This window comes from Seriola aureovittata, chromosome 20 (genome assembly GCF_021018895.1).
Source record: "Seriola aureovittata isolate HTS-2021-v1 ecotype China chromosome 20, ASM2101889v1, whole genome shotgun sequence".
NCBI lineage: Eukaryota > Metazoa > Chordata > Actinopteri > Carangiformes > Carangidae > Seriola > Seriola aureovittata.
Window position 1 is genome coordinate 3,739,013 of NC_079383.1, and position 15,949 is coordinate 3,754,961.

General features: G+C 43.5%; 1 protein-coding gene across 22 annotated transcripts in view; it reads right to left on the bottom strand.

Moving 5' to 3' along the window:
* The window catches only part of svila (supervillin a), a 76,169-nt gene that overhangs the window by 17,617 nt on the left and 42,603 nt on the right, over positions 1-15,949 (bottom strand). For 9 of the 22 annotated variants that reach the window (XM_056364286.1, XM_056364287.1, XM_056364277.1 and 6 more), the window contains 12 exons: positions 14,672-15,505; positions 14,026-14,193; positions 13,264-13,298; positions 11,280-11,344; positions 10,605-10,741; positions 9,893-9,988; positions 9,121-9,463; positions 8,124-8,189; positions 6,807-7,326; positions 5,424-5,583; positions 3,099-3,231; positions 842-895 (listed from right to left, as the gene is read on the bottom strand). In XM_056364286.1, coding sequence (XP_056220261.1) covers positions 842-895; positions 3,099-3,231; positions 5,424-5,583; positions 6,807-7,326; positions 8,124-8,189; positions 9,121-9,463; positions 9,893-9,988; positions 10,605-10,741; positions 11,280-11,344; positions 13,264-13,298; positions 14,026-14,193; positions 14,672-15,505 — 2,611 coding nt within the window. The remainder of the gene's footprint in view (positions 1-841; positions 896-3,098; positions 3,232-5,423; positions 5,584-6,806; positions 7,327-8,123; positions 8,190-9,120; positions 9,464-9,892; positions 9,989-10,604; positions 10,742-11,279; positions 11,345-13,263; positions 13,299-14,025; positions 14,194-14,671; positions 15,506-15,949) is intronic. The other 13 variants (XM_056364279.1, XM_056364272.1, XM_056364283.1 and 10 more) reach the window with 6 other exon arrangements.

The following is a 15,949-nucleotide window of genomic DNA, read 5'->3' on the forward strand; positions in this document are numbered from 1 at the left end:
ACACACACAGACATATTATTAACTTATAAAGTTTTTATGGCAACTGTTTTAGGAAGTAGTTGCCCTGAACATCCAGCAGACACACAGCAACATGATGGTTCAGTTTGAGTCATGTTTCTGGGCACCTGACGGATGCAAGCCTGATGTTCACTCTGCTTTTAGCTCTTGACTAGTTAGCTACTAAATGTTCACTAGCTAGCCACTGTTACCTGATTTAGCTCATTTTTATTTGTTTTGTTGTTGGTTTTTTTTGCCTAAAAAGTCAAATTTTAAGATATTTAATTTGCTTGAACTTAATAATTGGCTTTAATAAAACTCATATGTAATATTTGAATTATTAGAAAGCAAACTCTTCTTCATATTATTAAACCCCTGAAGTCACATAAATGATTATTGTCCCACTCCAGCTTCCATACACAGCTCACATTACCAGTAAATATCTGCAGTAAAGTTATGTTGATTAGAGACAAATGATGAATCAATGTGAAACTTTAAACACACAGAAAACCTCTGAAAGCCAACGAGCACAGGTGAGGTGAATTAGAGAAGCACACGGCATAAATACAAAACCATCACTGTAAATGTAAAGGGAAACACCCACACACACACACAATACCACCACCAGTACACACACACACAAAAAACAATGGTGCATTTATCAAGACAGTGTATTAGCAGCCTGGAAATTCAGTTTAGATCACTAATCCAATTTAAATGCACTTGATAAATACCACTGCAGTGTGTGTGTGTGTGTGTGTGTGTGTGTGTGTGTGTGTGTGTGTGTGTGTGTGTGTGTGTGTGTGTGTGTGTGTGATATTCCGGCCTTGCACACTGGCCTTACCCACAGCTGGTCGGACACAGCAAACTCATCGATCATCATCAGCGCTTCGTCGTCCTACAGACAAGCGGCCGCAGGAGAGAAGACATGTTTTCTGAAGGTGTTGTCCCGAAGGTAAAACCATGACCAATAATCACCTGATCCACTCCCTAAAAGTCCTTAAACCTTTTTCATACATCATTTTCTGAATTGCTCCTTTGTGTACTTAGTTTTGTGGAAAACATCAACAGTGTGTGTGACGAATCAAGAATGGCACTTCCATCATAAACTGTGTCCCTTGGTTGAAACAACGCGAGTCTTTATTGGCTCTGCTGTTGGCTTGTGTTTGACTGCACTCTTCTTTGTGTCGGCCTCATCTTCAGTGTTGCTCTTCTTTAATTTACAACAGGGACCTGACTGAACTGAGTCCACTGGCTCTGATGAAGGGGAGGATGAAAACAAGACCATCGGCTGTCCTGATCTCTATTAGTGATCTCATGAACTTGATCAAAAAGTATTTATTTTTACTGATTTGAATAAAAACATCATGTGTTTTGTAGGGGGAAAAAAAACATCATTCAAAAAGGCACTAGAGCCAAAGCAAAGCTCTTCCTGACCTTCAGTGACCTGAAAACCTGAAATCAGAATGTGTGCAGACAGAGCCGTCGAGCCGAGCTGAACAAACCTTGATAAGCAGCTGGAAACAAAAACAGCTGTGGACGGTAGCTGTTGTGAATACGTCTAAACAGAGAGGTACATGTACCGTCACACCCCACCCCTCCCTTCAAAAACACAGCGAGGAGGTCAACACAGAAACACACTCAACATGCAGAGGAAGAAATGACATTTATTTCATTTTTTTTTTAAGTAAGAGGACATGCAAGCAGAGACAAAGGCAAACAGAAGAATGAAAGGTTACATGCAACATGCAGACCACTGGAAATGAAGGTTGAAGCCAGGCATGACAAAATACAGAGGCTACATTACACTGGACAGTTAGTCAAACAATGTAAATAACCTTTCTCTGATATTTCTGTAATTTAGGCAAAATCAGGCTTTTAAATTCATCTTAATTTACTCTAATCTTGATCATCTCTAATCAAAACAACCATAACAAATACTGATATTCAAGAGAGAATTAAGCTGGAAATAAGTATGGAAGCCTACAGCTGCCACTATTAGAATAAAATACTTTAATAAAACTTTCCATTTGTGTTTGCATGTTGTATGACTGTTATGGATAATGAAGCCTGATTATAATTAAATGTAAACTGAAATAGCCTTTTTTTATTTCATTTACATGGTCACACAAGAAATTAGGACATAAACAAATTCAAATGTAAAGTTTGCAATTTAATTTTCAAATTTAGGCTGCACATTATTAGCCTATTTGAAAACATATTCAATTTCATTATCTTTTGCTATTATGAATTTTCATTTGCAAATGTATTAAATCTTTTTAATATTTACTATTATTTTTATGTCATATTATGTTTTTCGTCATAAATTATACAAACACAAGTGGAAATTGAAATCTCAATCAATTTCCTTCAGATTACTTGAATTATTTCATTAAATATCAGCAGCCATAAATTTCTATATCTAAGGAATAAAAACAGCATGCACCATAAAAAATGTAAATGGACCAGATACTACAGTGAAATGTATATTCTATTGTCATGAATGGAATAAACGCAGATGAACTCTTGATACAGGTCAAGCACAAAAACATGCAACAGCTTGTGAGACACAGGAGAAGAAAGAGACAAAGACACAAACATGGACAATACACAACCTCTCTGTTTAGAGATATCCTAAACTGTTACCACCTGTTACCTGAGCTGAGTAATCAACGGTTCTGAGCTCTTTGACTTTAGAGTTACATTTTCAGCAAAAGATGAAAAAAAAAACCTCTTTAATGAAGAGCCTGACATCAGAGGCTGATACAGGAAATGCTTCAAATCAAATTACGGAAACCTCAGTGGCATGTTGCTGCCACTTTATTAGTGCTGCATTCAAGTCTCATGGGCATAAAGTGATGGAGTGACAGTTAAAAGCTGCTCCCTGGAAGTGTTGATGTGTTTGAACTTGTCTGAAGACGCCATTATGGGAATTTAAAACACAATTTGACAGCTTCTAATAAGTAGGACACTATCATTCTTTTAACCTGACGTGAATGCAGCATACAGTCATGAAAAACATGATGCGACAGACACAACAGACTGTCTCAGGCCTGTCTGTGGTGTTTGGCTGGGAGTGAGTGTGCAGATCAGGTGGTTACCTTCTTCTTGAAGCTCTGCTCCACCTCCCAGAGCTGAGCGTGCTGCTCGCCCACGGCAACATTCACCACATCCTGCTTCTTATTGATCCTGTTCCTCCAGTCCTCCTCACCGCTCTTCTTCAACAGGGCAACTCTGGGGGCAAAGACAAAGGGCAGAAAGTGGGAAACCGTTAATGTGAAATCCATATTAGAGGAGAAAACTGCTCAAATATTCAGTAAGCTGAAGGAAGACTTCAATCAAAATCCTGATTCACATGACTCAAAACCAAATATAATAATATTTGGGAACCAGAAACTTTATTTATGATTTAGAAGAAAATTATAAATTGAATAAATGACTTACAAGAAAAGATTTTCAACTGCATTTTTGCCAATTGTGAGACTGATGATAATGTTTAAAAACCACAACTTCTCACTTGAGAACAAAGAGGAAGAACAATGAAAACCCTATGTTTGCAAAACCACGTTTTGTGGCTTTTATCTGACACTAGCACCACGCCAACACCCCACTGTAATAACATTTCCAAATTTAGTCAACAGAAATCAAGTTCTGCGGCTGGTATGAAACTTACGTAACTAAACAAATAGTCGGACATTTTGAGAAATACGCTTTTTTTTTTTGCCAAAAATTAGATGAGAAGTTCGATACCTCTTTCATGTCCGTGATATAACAGTGCATGAAATGATGAGAGACAGACTGCTGCACAATGTAAGCAGTCAGTGACCGTCTCATCTACGGGACAGTTTGCAGAAACGATAACAGACACTAAGCAGAGGCGGTCAGAGTGTCATTTAGCAGGCAGGCACAGTCCGAAATACTATACAGTGCTGCACCAAGGATAAACAGACTGGTGACAGCTACAGTGCAATTAGACATAAACATCACTTAGAGACGTCAGTCAGTTTAAGTGGAGCTGGGACGGTGACGAGCTTCGGTTTACACAAGGAGTTAAAGCAACAGAAAAGATGGGTTTTATTTTAGCCAAAGGTAATTTAGACAAAACAGTGACATAGAATCACTGTGGATTTACAGTGTTTTAAATATGGAGTTGAGGAAAACTGGGATTACATATAATACACATGTATGATCACAAACTGAAGTATTCTATGGTGGGACGAGAACAGAGGGTCAATTATTGAGCAGACGACAGCCATAAGGGAGGGGTCAGGGTGTTGGCAGTGCCCTCTGCCCCTCTTACAACCACCCCCCTCTGTGACCCAGTGAGGGTACGTCCTGTTCTGCCCCAGGGGCTTCTCCACAGTGCCAGACACAGAATGAAAGTAACAGTGAATAGATGTCACCAGCTGCATCTGGGAAACAGATCCCGCCTCCAGTGAAATACTTTGAAACTGGGGGGAAAAAAATAAAAATAAAACTTGAAGGAAGAAAAATGTGACGGAGAGTGCGATAAGCAGAGTGGAACAGATAAAACACACACACACACACACACACACACACACACACACACACACACACTTTAACAGCAGTTTACATGTAACTCCATTATGTCATCAATCAATTTAGTGCGAGTGTGATCGCCAGTCAAACCAGAGGCTGTGACGTAACTGGACTTATGCAATTGTTGCATTGGTTAAAGGAATCCAATACTGAGCTTCGGTTAGAAGTTGCACAATTTCCACTACGGAAAATACCAACAAGTACTGTGTGTGTGTTTGCATCCACAACCTGATGTCTTCTTCCTCTGGGCCACAGAGATTCACTGTTGATCAAAAACTATAAAAATACACACCAGTGAGCCACAGTGCTGGCCTGGATGAAACACTCCTTTATGTTTATTTTGACTGACACACCCACACACACACACACACACACACACACACACACACACACTAGTGCACCAAATGTGTATTACTCTGCAGCTGATACTATTCTCGAGTATTGAGTGACGAACCAACACATTGTTGGTTTTGGTCTTTCATGGGATTTGTGGACAGTAACGTAAAAACGCAAAGGAAAAAAACACTTGAGCATTTAATTAGCTTTAGTATTTAATGAGCTACAGAGGATATTTAATTATCTCATTAAATTAGCTTTTGTGGCCTCATGCACTAAAGTTTAGTCCATCTATTCCGTATCCAGCGCAGAAGCAGTGGCCTAAAATAAAACACTCTAATAACCAACTAACTCACTCTGTTGTGTCCTCATGATCTCATTTTCTGTCTCCATCGGACCCACAGAGGAGGAGAGGGAAACTTCTCTTCCTTTAGCCTTACTCTTTTTTTGACTGTATTTACCAACCAAATGATCCAGAAGGAGAGTATTTTAAACCAAGCCTAGAATAAACCCCAGCTGACCAGGCTCACCTCTCTTTGATGGACATGTGTCTGGCCGTCATCATGTCGCTCATTTCGTCTCCCTCCTCAGGCTGAAGCAGGTCGTCTGTGTAAGTGTCCTCTTCTGCTGCTGGAGGCTGACACACAGTCTTGGCCAAACCAGATGCTGCTGTGGATGTTACCACCAGCTCTGCGAACACGAGCAGACAAGGGCACACAAAGGAGTGAGTAGACTCAATGACTGCACTGATGTCAACAAGATTCCCACTGTGGATGGACTGCTGAGGACTTAAGAGGATACACCACTTTAAAGATCCCATATTGCATAAAGTGAGATTTCCATGTCTTCTATGATCATTAAGCAGGTTTAGGTTCTATATTAATACTGTGAAAGTGTCAAAGCCTCAGTCCACAGAGAAATGCACACAGCCTGTATTCAGAAACTGAGCCTTAAAACCAGCCGTCAGGACTTCTGCAACTCTGTGATGTCACAACAAAGCACTTCAAATAAAACACTAAATGTGTACAATTTAGTACCTTTAAATAAACACCTTCTTCCTAAAAGTGCATGTCTACAAAGGTTTACATAAAAATACAGTCATCACTCTCAGAGAGGAAACTCAGCGGCAACACCAGCGTGAGAACGAATGATTTTCACTCTTACCAAGAGGCTCTCATCGGCCGGTGAGAAGCAGCGCAGACACTTTTCACAGCTTTAAAGGTCCCTGTCACAGCTGCAATCAAATCACCCACGCTGGTTTGTACAAGCACTAGAGCTCTCTTGTCTATTCACTATTGCTTTATCTCTGTCTGTGCGTCCATACTGCTCTTGTCACTCTGCCCCCTCTCCACTTTGTCGTGCATAAAACCGAATTTCTACTCTCTCCGATAAGTTCCCCACCGACACAGAGACGGTCGACGTGTCTGGTTCAAAGTTGCTGCAGCTCAGACAAAACGGAAGCCTGAAAACCACAAACCTGAACGTAAACTTTTCACAGATGACAAACGCGCACACACACAGGAAACATGGTTGAGTGAGAAATGGCTGTTGACTGAAACTAAAACCATGATTTATTCAGTCTTATAATTTGCTCTTTAAATATTTAAAGCCCACTTCATCCTCTTAGAAAAACATCACTTTAGTTTTTTTTGGTTCACAACCACTTTTCAATTTCTCAAATTGATTTTCACACTTGCAAAAATCTGTTTTTTCATGAATATATATATATATTCTATTTTATTCTATTTTTTTCATAGTAGATTTGGTTTTAAATTCCTTACAAAGCATGATATGGTACAAACATTGGAAAGGCGGTGAAATAATGTAATTTGTAATTTCTGAAAAAGATAAAGTTCACGGTAAAAAGAAAAAAAAAAAACCTTGTTCAAGTGGATTTCAGTTCCCTCTCTTACCTCCGCTGACGACCCCGCTCCTCTGGATGTCAGGGTAGTGTCCTTCCTCCCTCAGATACCCCCTCTGCTCCTGCCTCTCCAGCAGCATGTGGCTCTCTGAGCTCTGCACGGCCCCCTCTCCCCTCCCTCTGGACAGCCACTGCTCAAACTCCTCCTCCTCCTCCTCCTCCTCCCCCCTCCTCTCTCTTCCAGTATGGGGCTGTGGCAGAGTGGCCTGCCTGACTGACCCTTCAGGAGAGGGCAGCTTCCTTTTCCCTCCGCCCAGGTCTTCTCCCTGGGGCAAGCTTCGGTACCTCTGGTGGTCCACGGAGTCCTGGGACATCCAGGCCGGGCCGTCTGGGTGCTGAGGGGGCAGAGACCTATCAGAGCTGGGAGGGAGGTTTTCCACCCGCGCTGCCGGTGCTCTGGTTATGTGGATGTCTCCAGCGTGGTCAGTGGACACTGTGCCCCCAGCCGTTAGTGCAGAGGCGGACGACGAAGATGGGAGGTGTCCGAACCGAGAGCCTGCACCATTCTGAAGCTGTGGACCAGGGAGGTGGAAAGAAGTGGGTCAGTTTGCCACAGAGGCTGAGAAACGGGTCAGGAAAAGTGCACACGCGCACAAAACAGAGAGAATCACGCTGACTAATCACCGCCTGCCTGACTCACTGCACTTCCTGAGCATCAAAGGGCAGCCTATCTCGCCGGTCAGTTGCAGCCCACATCACAAAGCCATGCCAGCAAAACCCCCCTACACACAATGCAACCAGCTTTAGCCAAAAGACACACTCTCTTATGACCATTAAATACAAGTATCAACATGTGAAGAACAAACCTTATATTTTTGTTGAGAAACACATGAGCAACAGTAAACATCCATGGAATGAACTAAACTGTTGAGAAAACTCGTCCTTTAACTTCTTTTTCCTTTAACTTCAGTTTTCTCCCTGAAACGGCTGCTGGTTGAGCTGATGACAAACGGCCGCTTTCAGTCCGTGAACAAGAGCTGAACTACTTCTGTTCTCCTCTCTTGCACCACAGAGGCGTCTTTCAAGCTGAAATACGGCCGGCAGCGTCATCCATCCACACATCACAGCCTCATCACTGACACAGTGGGATGATGAAGAGCTGAGTCAGACCTTTATCAGAAGCTCGGCCATGCACTGTACATTCGTAATCACACAACATAGAGATGGGCCAAAATAAATAAAAAAAAGAGATGCCATACAGAGCATGATGTTCTCAGAAATGTACGGGCATTTCTGAGAAGAGCGCTCCAGCTGCGTCAGCCTCCCGTGTCTCAGGCAAATGCACAGCGGTTGTTCAGAGGAACCTTACTTGTAGCTGCTCTACTGGGCTGTCACACAACTCCTGCTCATCCCTGATGTCTATGTCTGAGGAGTCCTGGAGCAGAAACACGCACAAGCTGCAATACTTCATGTATTTTCGATTTTCATAATAATAATTTAAATTTCAACTGTCTGAAACTCTTTGGCTTATTATACTTAATATTTGTATTGTAAAATGTATACTTGTGGTAGATGTCAATGTCTCTTTTTATTATAAAGCAGGTCTAGCTTCTATATTAATACTGTGAAAGTATCAAAGCCTCAGTCCACAGAGAAATGCACACAGCCTGTATTCAGAAACTGAGCCCTAAAACCAGCCGTCAGGACTTCTGGAACTTTGTGATGTCACAAAAAGTCCCCGCTCTCAGCCATTCCCCAAGCCCCGCCCACCTGGACCCACCATCCAAACCTTGCAGGATTTGGTTTCTCTGAGAGTTTTACCTGAAATCTGCAATATTTTTATCGGATCACTCAGAAAACAGTAAGCCAATCAAAAGAGAGGCTCAGAGCCTCCTCTCTTCTGATTGGCTCATGAGATCATATCTCCCCTGCACTGGTTACTAGTAAAATGAAGACACGGTACCAGCTTACAGCTTCAACCTCCACAGTCTGATCAGTTACTTAAAGTTAACTTATTGCCCATCTGTCCATCCTGGAGGAGGGATTCCTCCTCTCTTCCTTTTGTTGGGGGTTCTTATTCTTCCCACACTCATTTTTTTTTCTCTTTTTCTGTTTCATTATGTTTAGAGGAGTTTCTCCTGGTCTTAAATATTGGGTCTAAAGATAGAGGATGCTGTAAGTCATGTAAAGACAATGTAAAGCCTGCTGAGGCAAATTTTGGATTTTGAGCTATATATAGCAGTTAACTTCAGTTTGATTTCAAACATTTTTTTACCTGTTTTCTTTAAAGAGAAAGAAAGTATATGTGGTTAGAAAATCTTGTTATTTGTCTGGTTGAGCCGCATATTACCCTGCTCCTCTCATACCTGATCCATATCTCCCAGTGTGATGGGCTGTGTCTGGTAGCGAGCACTGGACCTGCGCTGGCGCGTGTCCCCTCTGGTGCGGGTAACCCTGGTCGGAGGCTGAGCCAGCCGGTTGAACAGTGCCATCTTTTCTGCCAGGCTGAGGGTGCAGAGGTCGGGCTCCTCCTGACCCTGACCCTGAGCCTGACTCTGACTCTGAGTCTGAGTCTGAGCCTGACTCTGGTCTTTCCCCTCCATCGTGGACACCGGCTTGGAGCGCTGGGCCTCCTGTGTATCCTGCATCAACCACGCCTCCCGCGCCTGCTCCTGGGCGGCGGCGCTCTGCTGTGAGGATGCCTGCAGGCTGGAGGAGGATGAAATCCAAGAGAGAAAGAGGTGGGAGAGAGGGAGACTTCTGGTAAGCTTGGAGGGAACTCATGAAAGCTAGAAAGTGGCGTGCTACATGGCAGACTGCAATGTGGAGCTGTGCGACACCCGATTTAAAGAAAGGGCAAACACAGGCGGAGTGAGTCATGCCCACGGCAAACAAAACGATGACAAAGTTCAACCCTTCTAGTCGTCTGAATCAGTCAGTAATTCAGTCGTGTCGTTTCCTCCGATCACACACGAGGGCACCAAAACATCAAGAAAACATGAGATCCATTTATATCCTGTGATTTGAAAATAAAACTGTGCTGTGGTGAATGAGCAGTAAACAGGTTAGTCACACACTGCAGGTTGGCTGTAAGTTGGTATTCATACCCGTGCACACACACACGTATGTGCCGTGTACCTGTACGGTGGGACAGTGCTGCAAACTAGGGTGGGGCTAGGGATGCGAGCTACAGCAGTGTGAACACTCGCCGTTTGTGGCACATGAGAGGGAACGCTACAGTGGTGAAGGAGAGAGAGAGAGAGAGAGAGAGAGACACACAGACACACACAGGTGACAGAGGGAATGAACCAGGTGATGAAATGAAGAAGAAGAAGAATAACTGAAGCTAATGGAGCTGCAGTTTACAGCATGTTATAGAAGAGACAGTGAATACATCAGTGGTCTGACAGAACATCTGGAGGTTAAGAACAAAATTTCATTTCAGATTTCAGGGAGAGTTTCGCACACAAATTAAATTTTGAATCATGTGCAGAGCAGAAAATATGACAGATTTAGTCATCAGGTAGAGAAAAATGAGAAAATGTTGCGGCATTATGCGATAAAGTACAGTTGAGTGAAATTCAATTTGTGGTTCCCACCATTAAAAAAATCCCACAGAAACTTTACTGGATAATCTGAACTGATCTCTGAAAACATGGACAAATAAAAGCAGCTGTTTGGATGGAAAAATACAGATAAGTAAAAAATTGTTTTTTTTTGGTAATTTGGGTGCACTGAACCTTTAAAGCATGTTAGGTGTACTTGATTTAAAGGAATGACTTTGGGGAAATGAACTGATGTGCTTTCTTGCCTTCATAAGAGTTACATGAGAAGCAAAGCAGAGACTTACGTGGCGGCGATGACTACTTCCTCAGTGGTGACGGGCTGAGTTCTGGATCGGTCCTGGGTTCGCCTCAGTCTCCTGTCCACCGCTGCGTTCCTGGATCGAGGTTTAGGAGCTCCGCCATCAATGCTCTTCTCTAGTTCCTGGATGGAAACATTTATTACATTTTCTTTACAAGTCGATGGAATATTTCACCTCGGCGTCAGAGTCAACTCTCGACTGCTGAAACATGAGCTTCACAGACTTCAACAAAGGAATATGAGCATTGAAAGGGACAGCGACTGAATCGGCTACTGGAGGAGATAAACAGCTGAAGAAATCAGCATAGCAGTGACTAAAGACAGAAGAATTAGCTCATTAAGATCATATCAAAGCTCTCAGGCAGTTTAAGTATCTATTGACTTGAGCTGAAACATGTTTGGGGTCAGTTTCACAGATGTGCAGTGAAATGTTCTGCAATAAAATGCTCTCTTTAGTCTGATCCCTGCCTGAGATCACGCTAAATCATGAGTATCTACAAGTTCTCAGCTCTGAGTCCTCACAGTGATGAGAGGACAGAAGAGGAAAAAATCAGACAGAGTCAATTTCCCGCCATTTATTGGAAGCACGTTTCTCCTCGCTGTCCAGAGCCAGAATCTATAGAAGCGAGAGGACGAACAGCTGATTGAAGGTGAAGCTCACCCTGAAGAGAGAGCGCTTGGCTGCTACGCTCAGCTTGGCCCGTTCATCCAGCTTCTCTTCATCAGCTGCAGAGCGGGAGGGTTAGAGAAGAAGACATCTGGACATTAGAAATTTCTCCATAAAGAATGATGGTCAATAACTTTTGATTTGATGAAATGATGCATTTGGGTTTTAATATTTCACAGAGTGTCGACATCATATATGTTGGAACCATGGAGTCCATTTTCAACCAATTCATGGAGCTAGTGTTAGATTGATTAGCTGGCTAGCTAGAGGTGCTGAAATCAACAGTTCATCAGTTAGAAATGAAAAGCCTGCTTTAGTCTATGTCGCTCTGAAATCCAGGACCCATTGTTTATAGAAATACTAAGAAGTTTGAGCAGTAGCTGCCATCTTGATCAATGTAAACTACATGTATATACTGTACGAGAATGTGAAGCTTGACAAGGGTACAAACAGTCATTAATGGAGGCGGGGCTTAGTGAACAGTTATTTTTGCTCCACAAATAATATTTTATGGAAAAACCTGATTTTCATGAAACTCAAACTGGTGCAAAATCAACTGCATGACATTCATAGAGTAAATATGAGATATGGCGTTTTAAACACTTGACTGCGACGTCCTCTGCACAACAGCAACTACACTGACGTGCAAAACTCCTGCAAGATTCAACAAGACTGCACTTGTCGTGTCTCAGAAACATTTTATCTATTGTGATAAAAGACGACTTTCTCTTTTCTAAGCAACAAGTCGTAAGTGTAAAGTGATTAAAATCCTCTGTTCACCATCGCTATCAAAACCACCAGCTGCATCTGGCTTCATCGCTGGGAGCAAAGATAAACCACTAAACCTGTGACTAAGGAGACTATGCAGAGCTAGACACTGTGTGAGAAACACACACACACACACACACACACACACACACACACACACAGTCTCTGCAGGACACATGACATGACATCACCAAACAACTATTCCCTTTGACTGACGCCGCCGCTCTGAGCTCTGCTCCCTCTAATTCTCGTCAGTGCAGGAAGTGTCCCGGCTGAAGTTTGTGCTTATGAGAAGCAGATGAGCTGGTTCTGCGCTCAGTGGTGCTGCTGTGCTGTTATGCTACTGTGAGCACCAGTAATGACTCCACAGACTCTATGTGCTTTTCTGTTAAAAAAAAAAAAAGACCTTAAAAAGATTTGAATCATTTGGCCTCCACCCTCGTGTCTATTCTTGGAGCTTTGAAATAAAGCCACTGGAAAGTCACATTTTAGTCATTTGTGTCTGAATACAACGTACACATCATGGATAGATACTGTTTAATACCATTAAAGTATGGACTGAAAATAATCTCTCTCTAAACACTGAAACACTCAGCTGATGCATGAACTTCACTGGTTGTTTTTCGCATCACCATAATCTCATCAGCTCAGCCCGTCCCAAGACAAAAGACTGATGAAATTCAATTTACTCAGAGAGCTGTGCTGCATCTGTGAATCACAGGGCAGCCAGCTTCTCATCCTTTAAAAGAGCCCAAATACGACATTAATGTTTGCTGGTTTTGGTAGTTAAGTCGAAATGATGCCATGAAACAAAAAATATGCCCATATGATTCAATGCCTTAGTTTTACCACTATAAATATTCCATTGAACATAATGCAACTGAAAATAGTCCCAGCCACGCATACACATTGGTCAAACACATACTGATAATTCCATGCTGATTATTCTATCAAAGCTAGTCATGCTTAATCAATTACTTCTCCAACACTGGAGTCCAGAGATTACAGTAGTTCATAAGCTTTACTTGTGTTTGATACAGCACAGTAGATGTGTTTGGAGAATCTGTGTCAGAAATGTCTATACACATATACATCAACACGTTTGCATTCGAATGTATACTTAATAATATTATAGTGCACTATGATATACTATATTCTATAAACCTTCAAATCTTTGCCAAGACACGTTCTGGAAAAAAAAACGACTTACCCTCAGCGGAAGCAAAATCTGAGCTCACACAGGACCTTTAAAAGCACAGACAGAAAAAAAGAAAAGACAGTCAGCAAAATCTCTTAATGTCCGTGCAACCATGCATAACACAGTGAAATCAAAGCGTAGTGAGGTGCGTCAGGGACAGGAAGGAGAAAAAGGACTAGGCACATAGGAGGCGGAGGAGATGCGGTGAGAATCGGTCGTTTCTGCTGAGCGGGGAAAGTGGCGGTGAGCGAGTGTTAGCAGCAGAAATGAAACAGTCCTGTAAAGCAGACTAAGACGGAGAATTAGACGGCATTACAGAAGTCCGTTCAGTTCCATGGTCTCAGTGATTTCCAACAAAGGCCAATTCATGCCTCCTTGGTATGGTCACATGTGATGACCACTGCCAAGGCCCAATCAGAGGGACCTTTGGCCTTTAAGCTTCACTGTTTGCTAATGTTGTTAGAGTGAGGGGGCAAAATCAAGGAGAGTGTGTGTGTGTGTGTGTGTGTGTGTGTGTGTGTGTGATCCAGCTCATGGTATTAATGTGCTTAAGGACTTTGCTACATGCTATAGAAATATCTATTGTTCACTAAAAGCATGTACTTTAAGATTATTCAGGATAGTGCATCAAAACCTGATTAGAATCAGCATTTATGTGCATCAAATGTGATAAAAATCAACAATATCTCATGATTTCTTTGACATGCATGATCTTATGGACATTTCCCAGCATTCCTCACTCTCAGCCATGCATTCTTGAGTCCAGAGCAGTACCTATCAGTCTCCTGGCGCTCAGCAGACGTGATGGGCTGAGTCCTAAACCTCTCTGAGGTCTTTCTACTCTCCCCGGGATTGATATACTGCCGGGGCCTGCGCCCCCTGTCCCTTTCCCCTCTCCAAGGGGCCTCGTAGCCCGCAGGTGCCCTGTCCCCTTCAACCTCACTGCAGGGGCCACCCCAGGAGAGGGACCGACAGACAGAGTACCCAAAAGAAAGAGGAAATACAGTAAAGTGAGGGAGAGATAGAGAGGGACGGGAAGCAAAAATGGTTTCGAAGCAGAGGGATAAGTTCGATTATTCAGTCACACCCCTGGTTTTTAAATCAAGTATGTGAGCGAGGCCATGCAGGTTTAATAACAGTTAAAGCATGCACATGTTCACTGGCCGCAGGTAGTGACTGAACAAGCCACAGCGCCAAAAAAATCTAGAAAAAACTAACTGCAGGAGGCTTAGTGTTAGGTGATTAATGCATGAACGCCATTTCTACAGATTAGAAACTCTGCAATACAGTCATTGTGCTTTGATGTTAACTCCACACTCAGCTGCATGTTAGTCATTCAGTAGCCAGCCGATGTTAGGTAACAAGCACCAGTATGAGCTCCTTAGCAGCCAGCGGTGCAGCGTTTCACTTTGCCACCTACAGCTCGTTCCTGCGCCTGGCTGGAGGGGTGGTGGTGCTCTCCATGTAGGAATGTCTGAGCTGGGCCACAGACACCCGGGAGTCTTGGTGACTCTCTCCGTTGCTGAACGCTTCAGCCTGCCTGAGCTCTCGAGGGTCGTGGGTCTGGTGCTGCAGGTTCCTTTGACTGGGCTCCACGGCGTCTGACACGGTGCGGCTCAAGGCGGTGCTGGAGGTGGAGCTTCCTGCGCCTGCATGTGCCGCTCTGGGCTGGATGTGAGTTGCGGGCAGCCCTTTGGGGATGTAAAAGGGGTTTTCCCTCTCTCTGGGCCTGCTCTCTGCTGCTTGCAGACGGGAGCTGTGCTCGGTTTCGTCCCACCTGGCTCTCCCTCTGTGTCTGTCTCTTCCAACATCCTCTGTCTCGGCCTCTCTTGGCTGCCTGAGGCTTTGCACCTTGGACATCCCCGTGTCCTCTTCCCCTCTTCCTCTCCGTGGGTCTTCAACGCTTCTCTCCCTACGGCGGATCTCCGAGGGCAGCACTGCCTTCCTACTCCTCAGGAGTCCCTCTGTCTTCACATCCTCCATCTCCTCAGGCTCCTCCTCCTGGGCCTGATGCTGCTGCTGCCCGCCTCTGGAGGTGGGACCAGAGGCCATGGAGAGGTAGCTGGGGTAACCGACAAGTTCTTGTCCTCCAGCTTGCCCAGGTCGGGTGAGCTGAGCCTGGGTGTGATGGTGGGGGTGGGTCTGGGACTGGTGCTGAAATTGTCTGCGGTACACTGGGGCTTCTGTAACATTTCCCAGCTCTGGGCTCCTCTGGCGGCCCTCGTCCCTGGCCAGCCTCTCCCTAACTCTGATTCTTCAAGGAAACAAAGGGCTTGTTAACATTCGTACGACAAGAGCAGATACAGTGTCTGTTAAACTCATACAGTTGATTTTTTTTAAGGCAAACAAACACAGCACTCAACTCCTGCTCTGATCGAGATGAAACTTTGTGTCTACACCTTTCACGATGAAGGGGGGAGCAGGTTCTTTCTCCTGTCTGATACGAGGCCTGTGCATCAAACTTCAGTACCTTTTGAAAAATAACCGATATGTCTCCAAGTACTGAAAGTTGTCAAAGTTGACGTAGAATTCTTGTTCAGATTTTTAGTCTCATTTGTTCAAACATTTCCTAAATCATAACTTTGATAAGTTGAAACTATTTGGCTCATTTTATTTGGGGAAACATTCGTGCGTTTGAGCTGCTAAAACATGAAATATTGACACTATTGATATTGTATTTTTGTAGATTGAGAAAAGA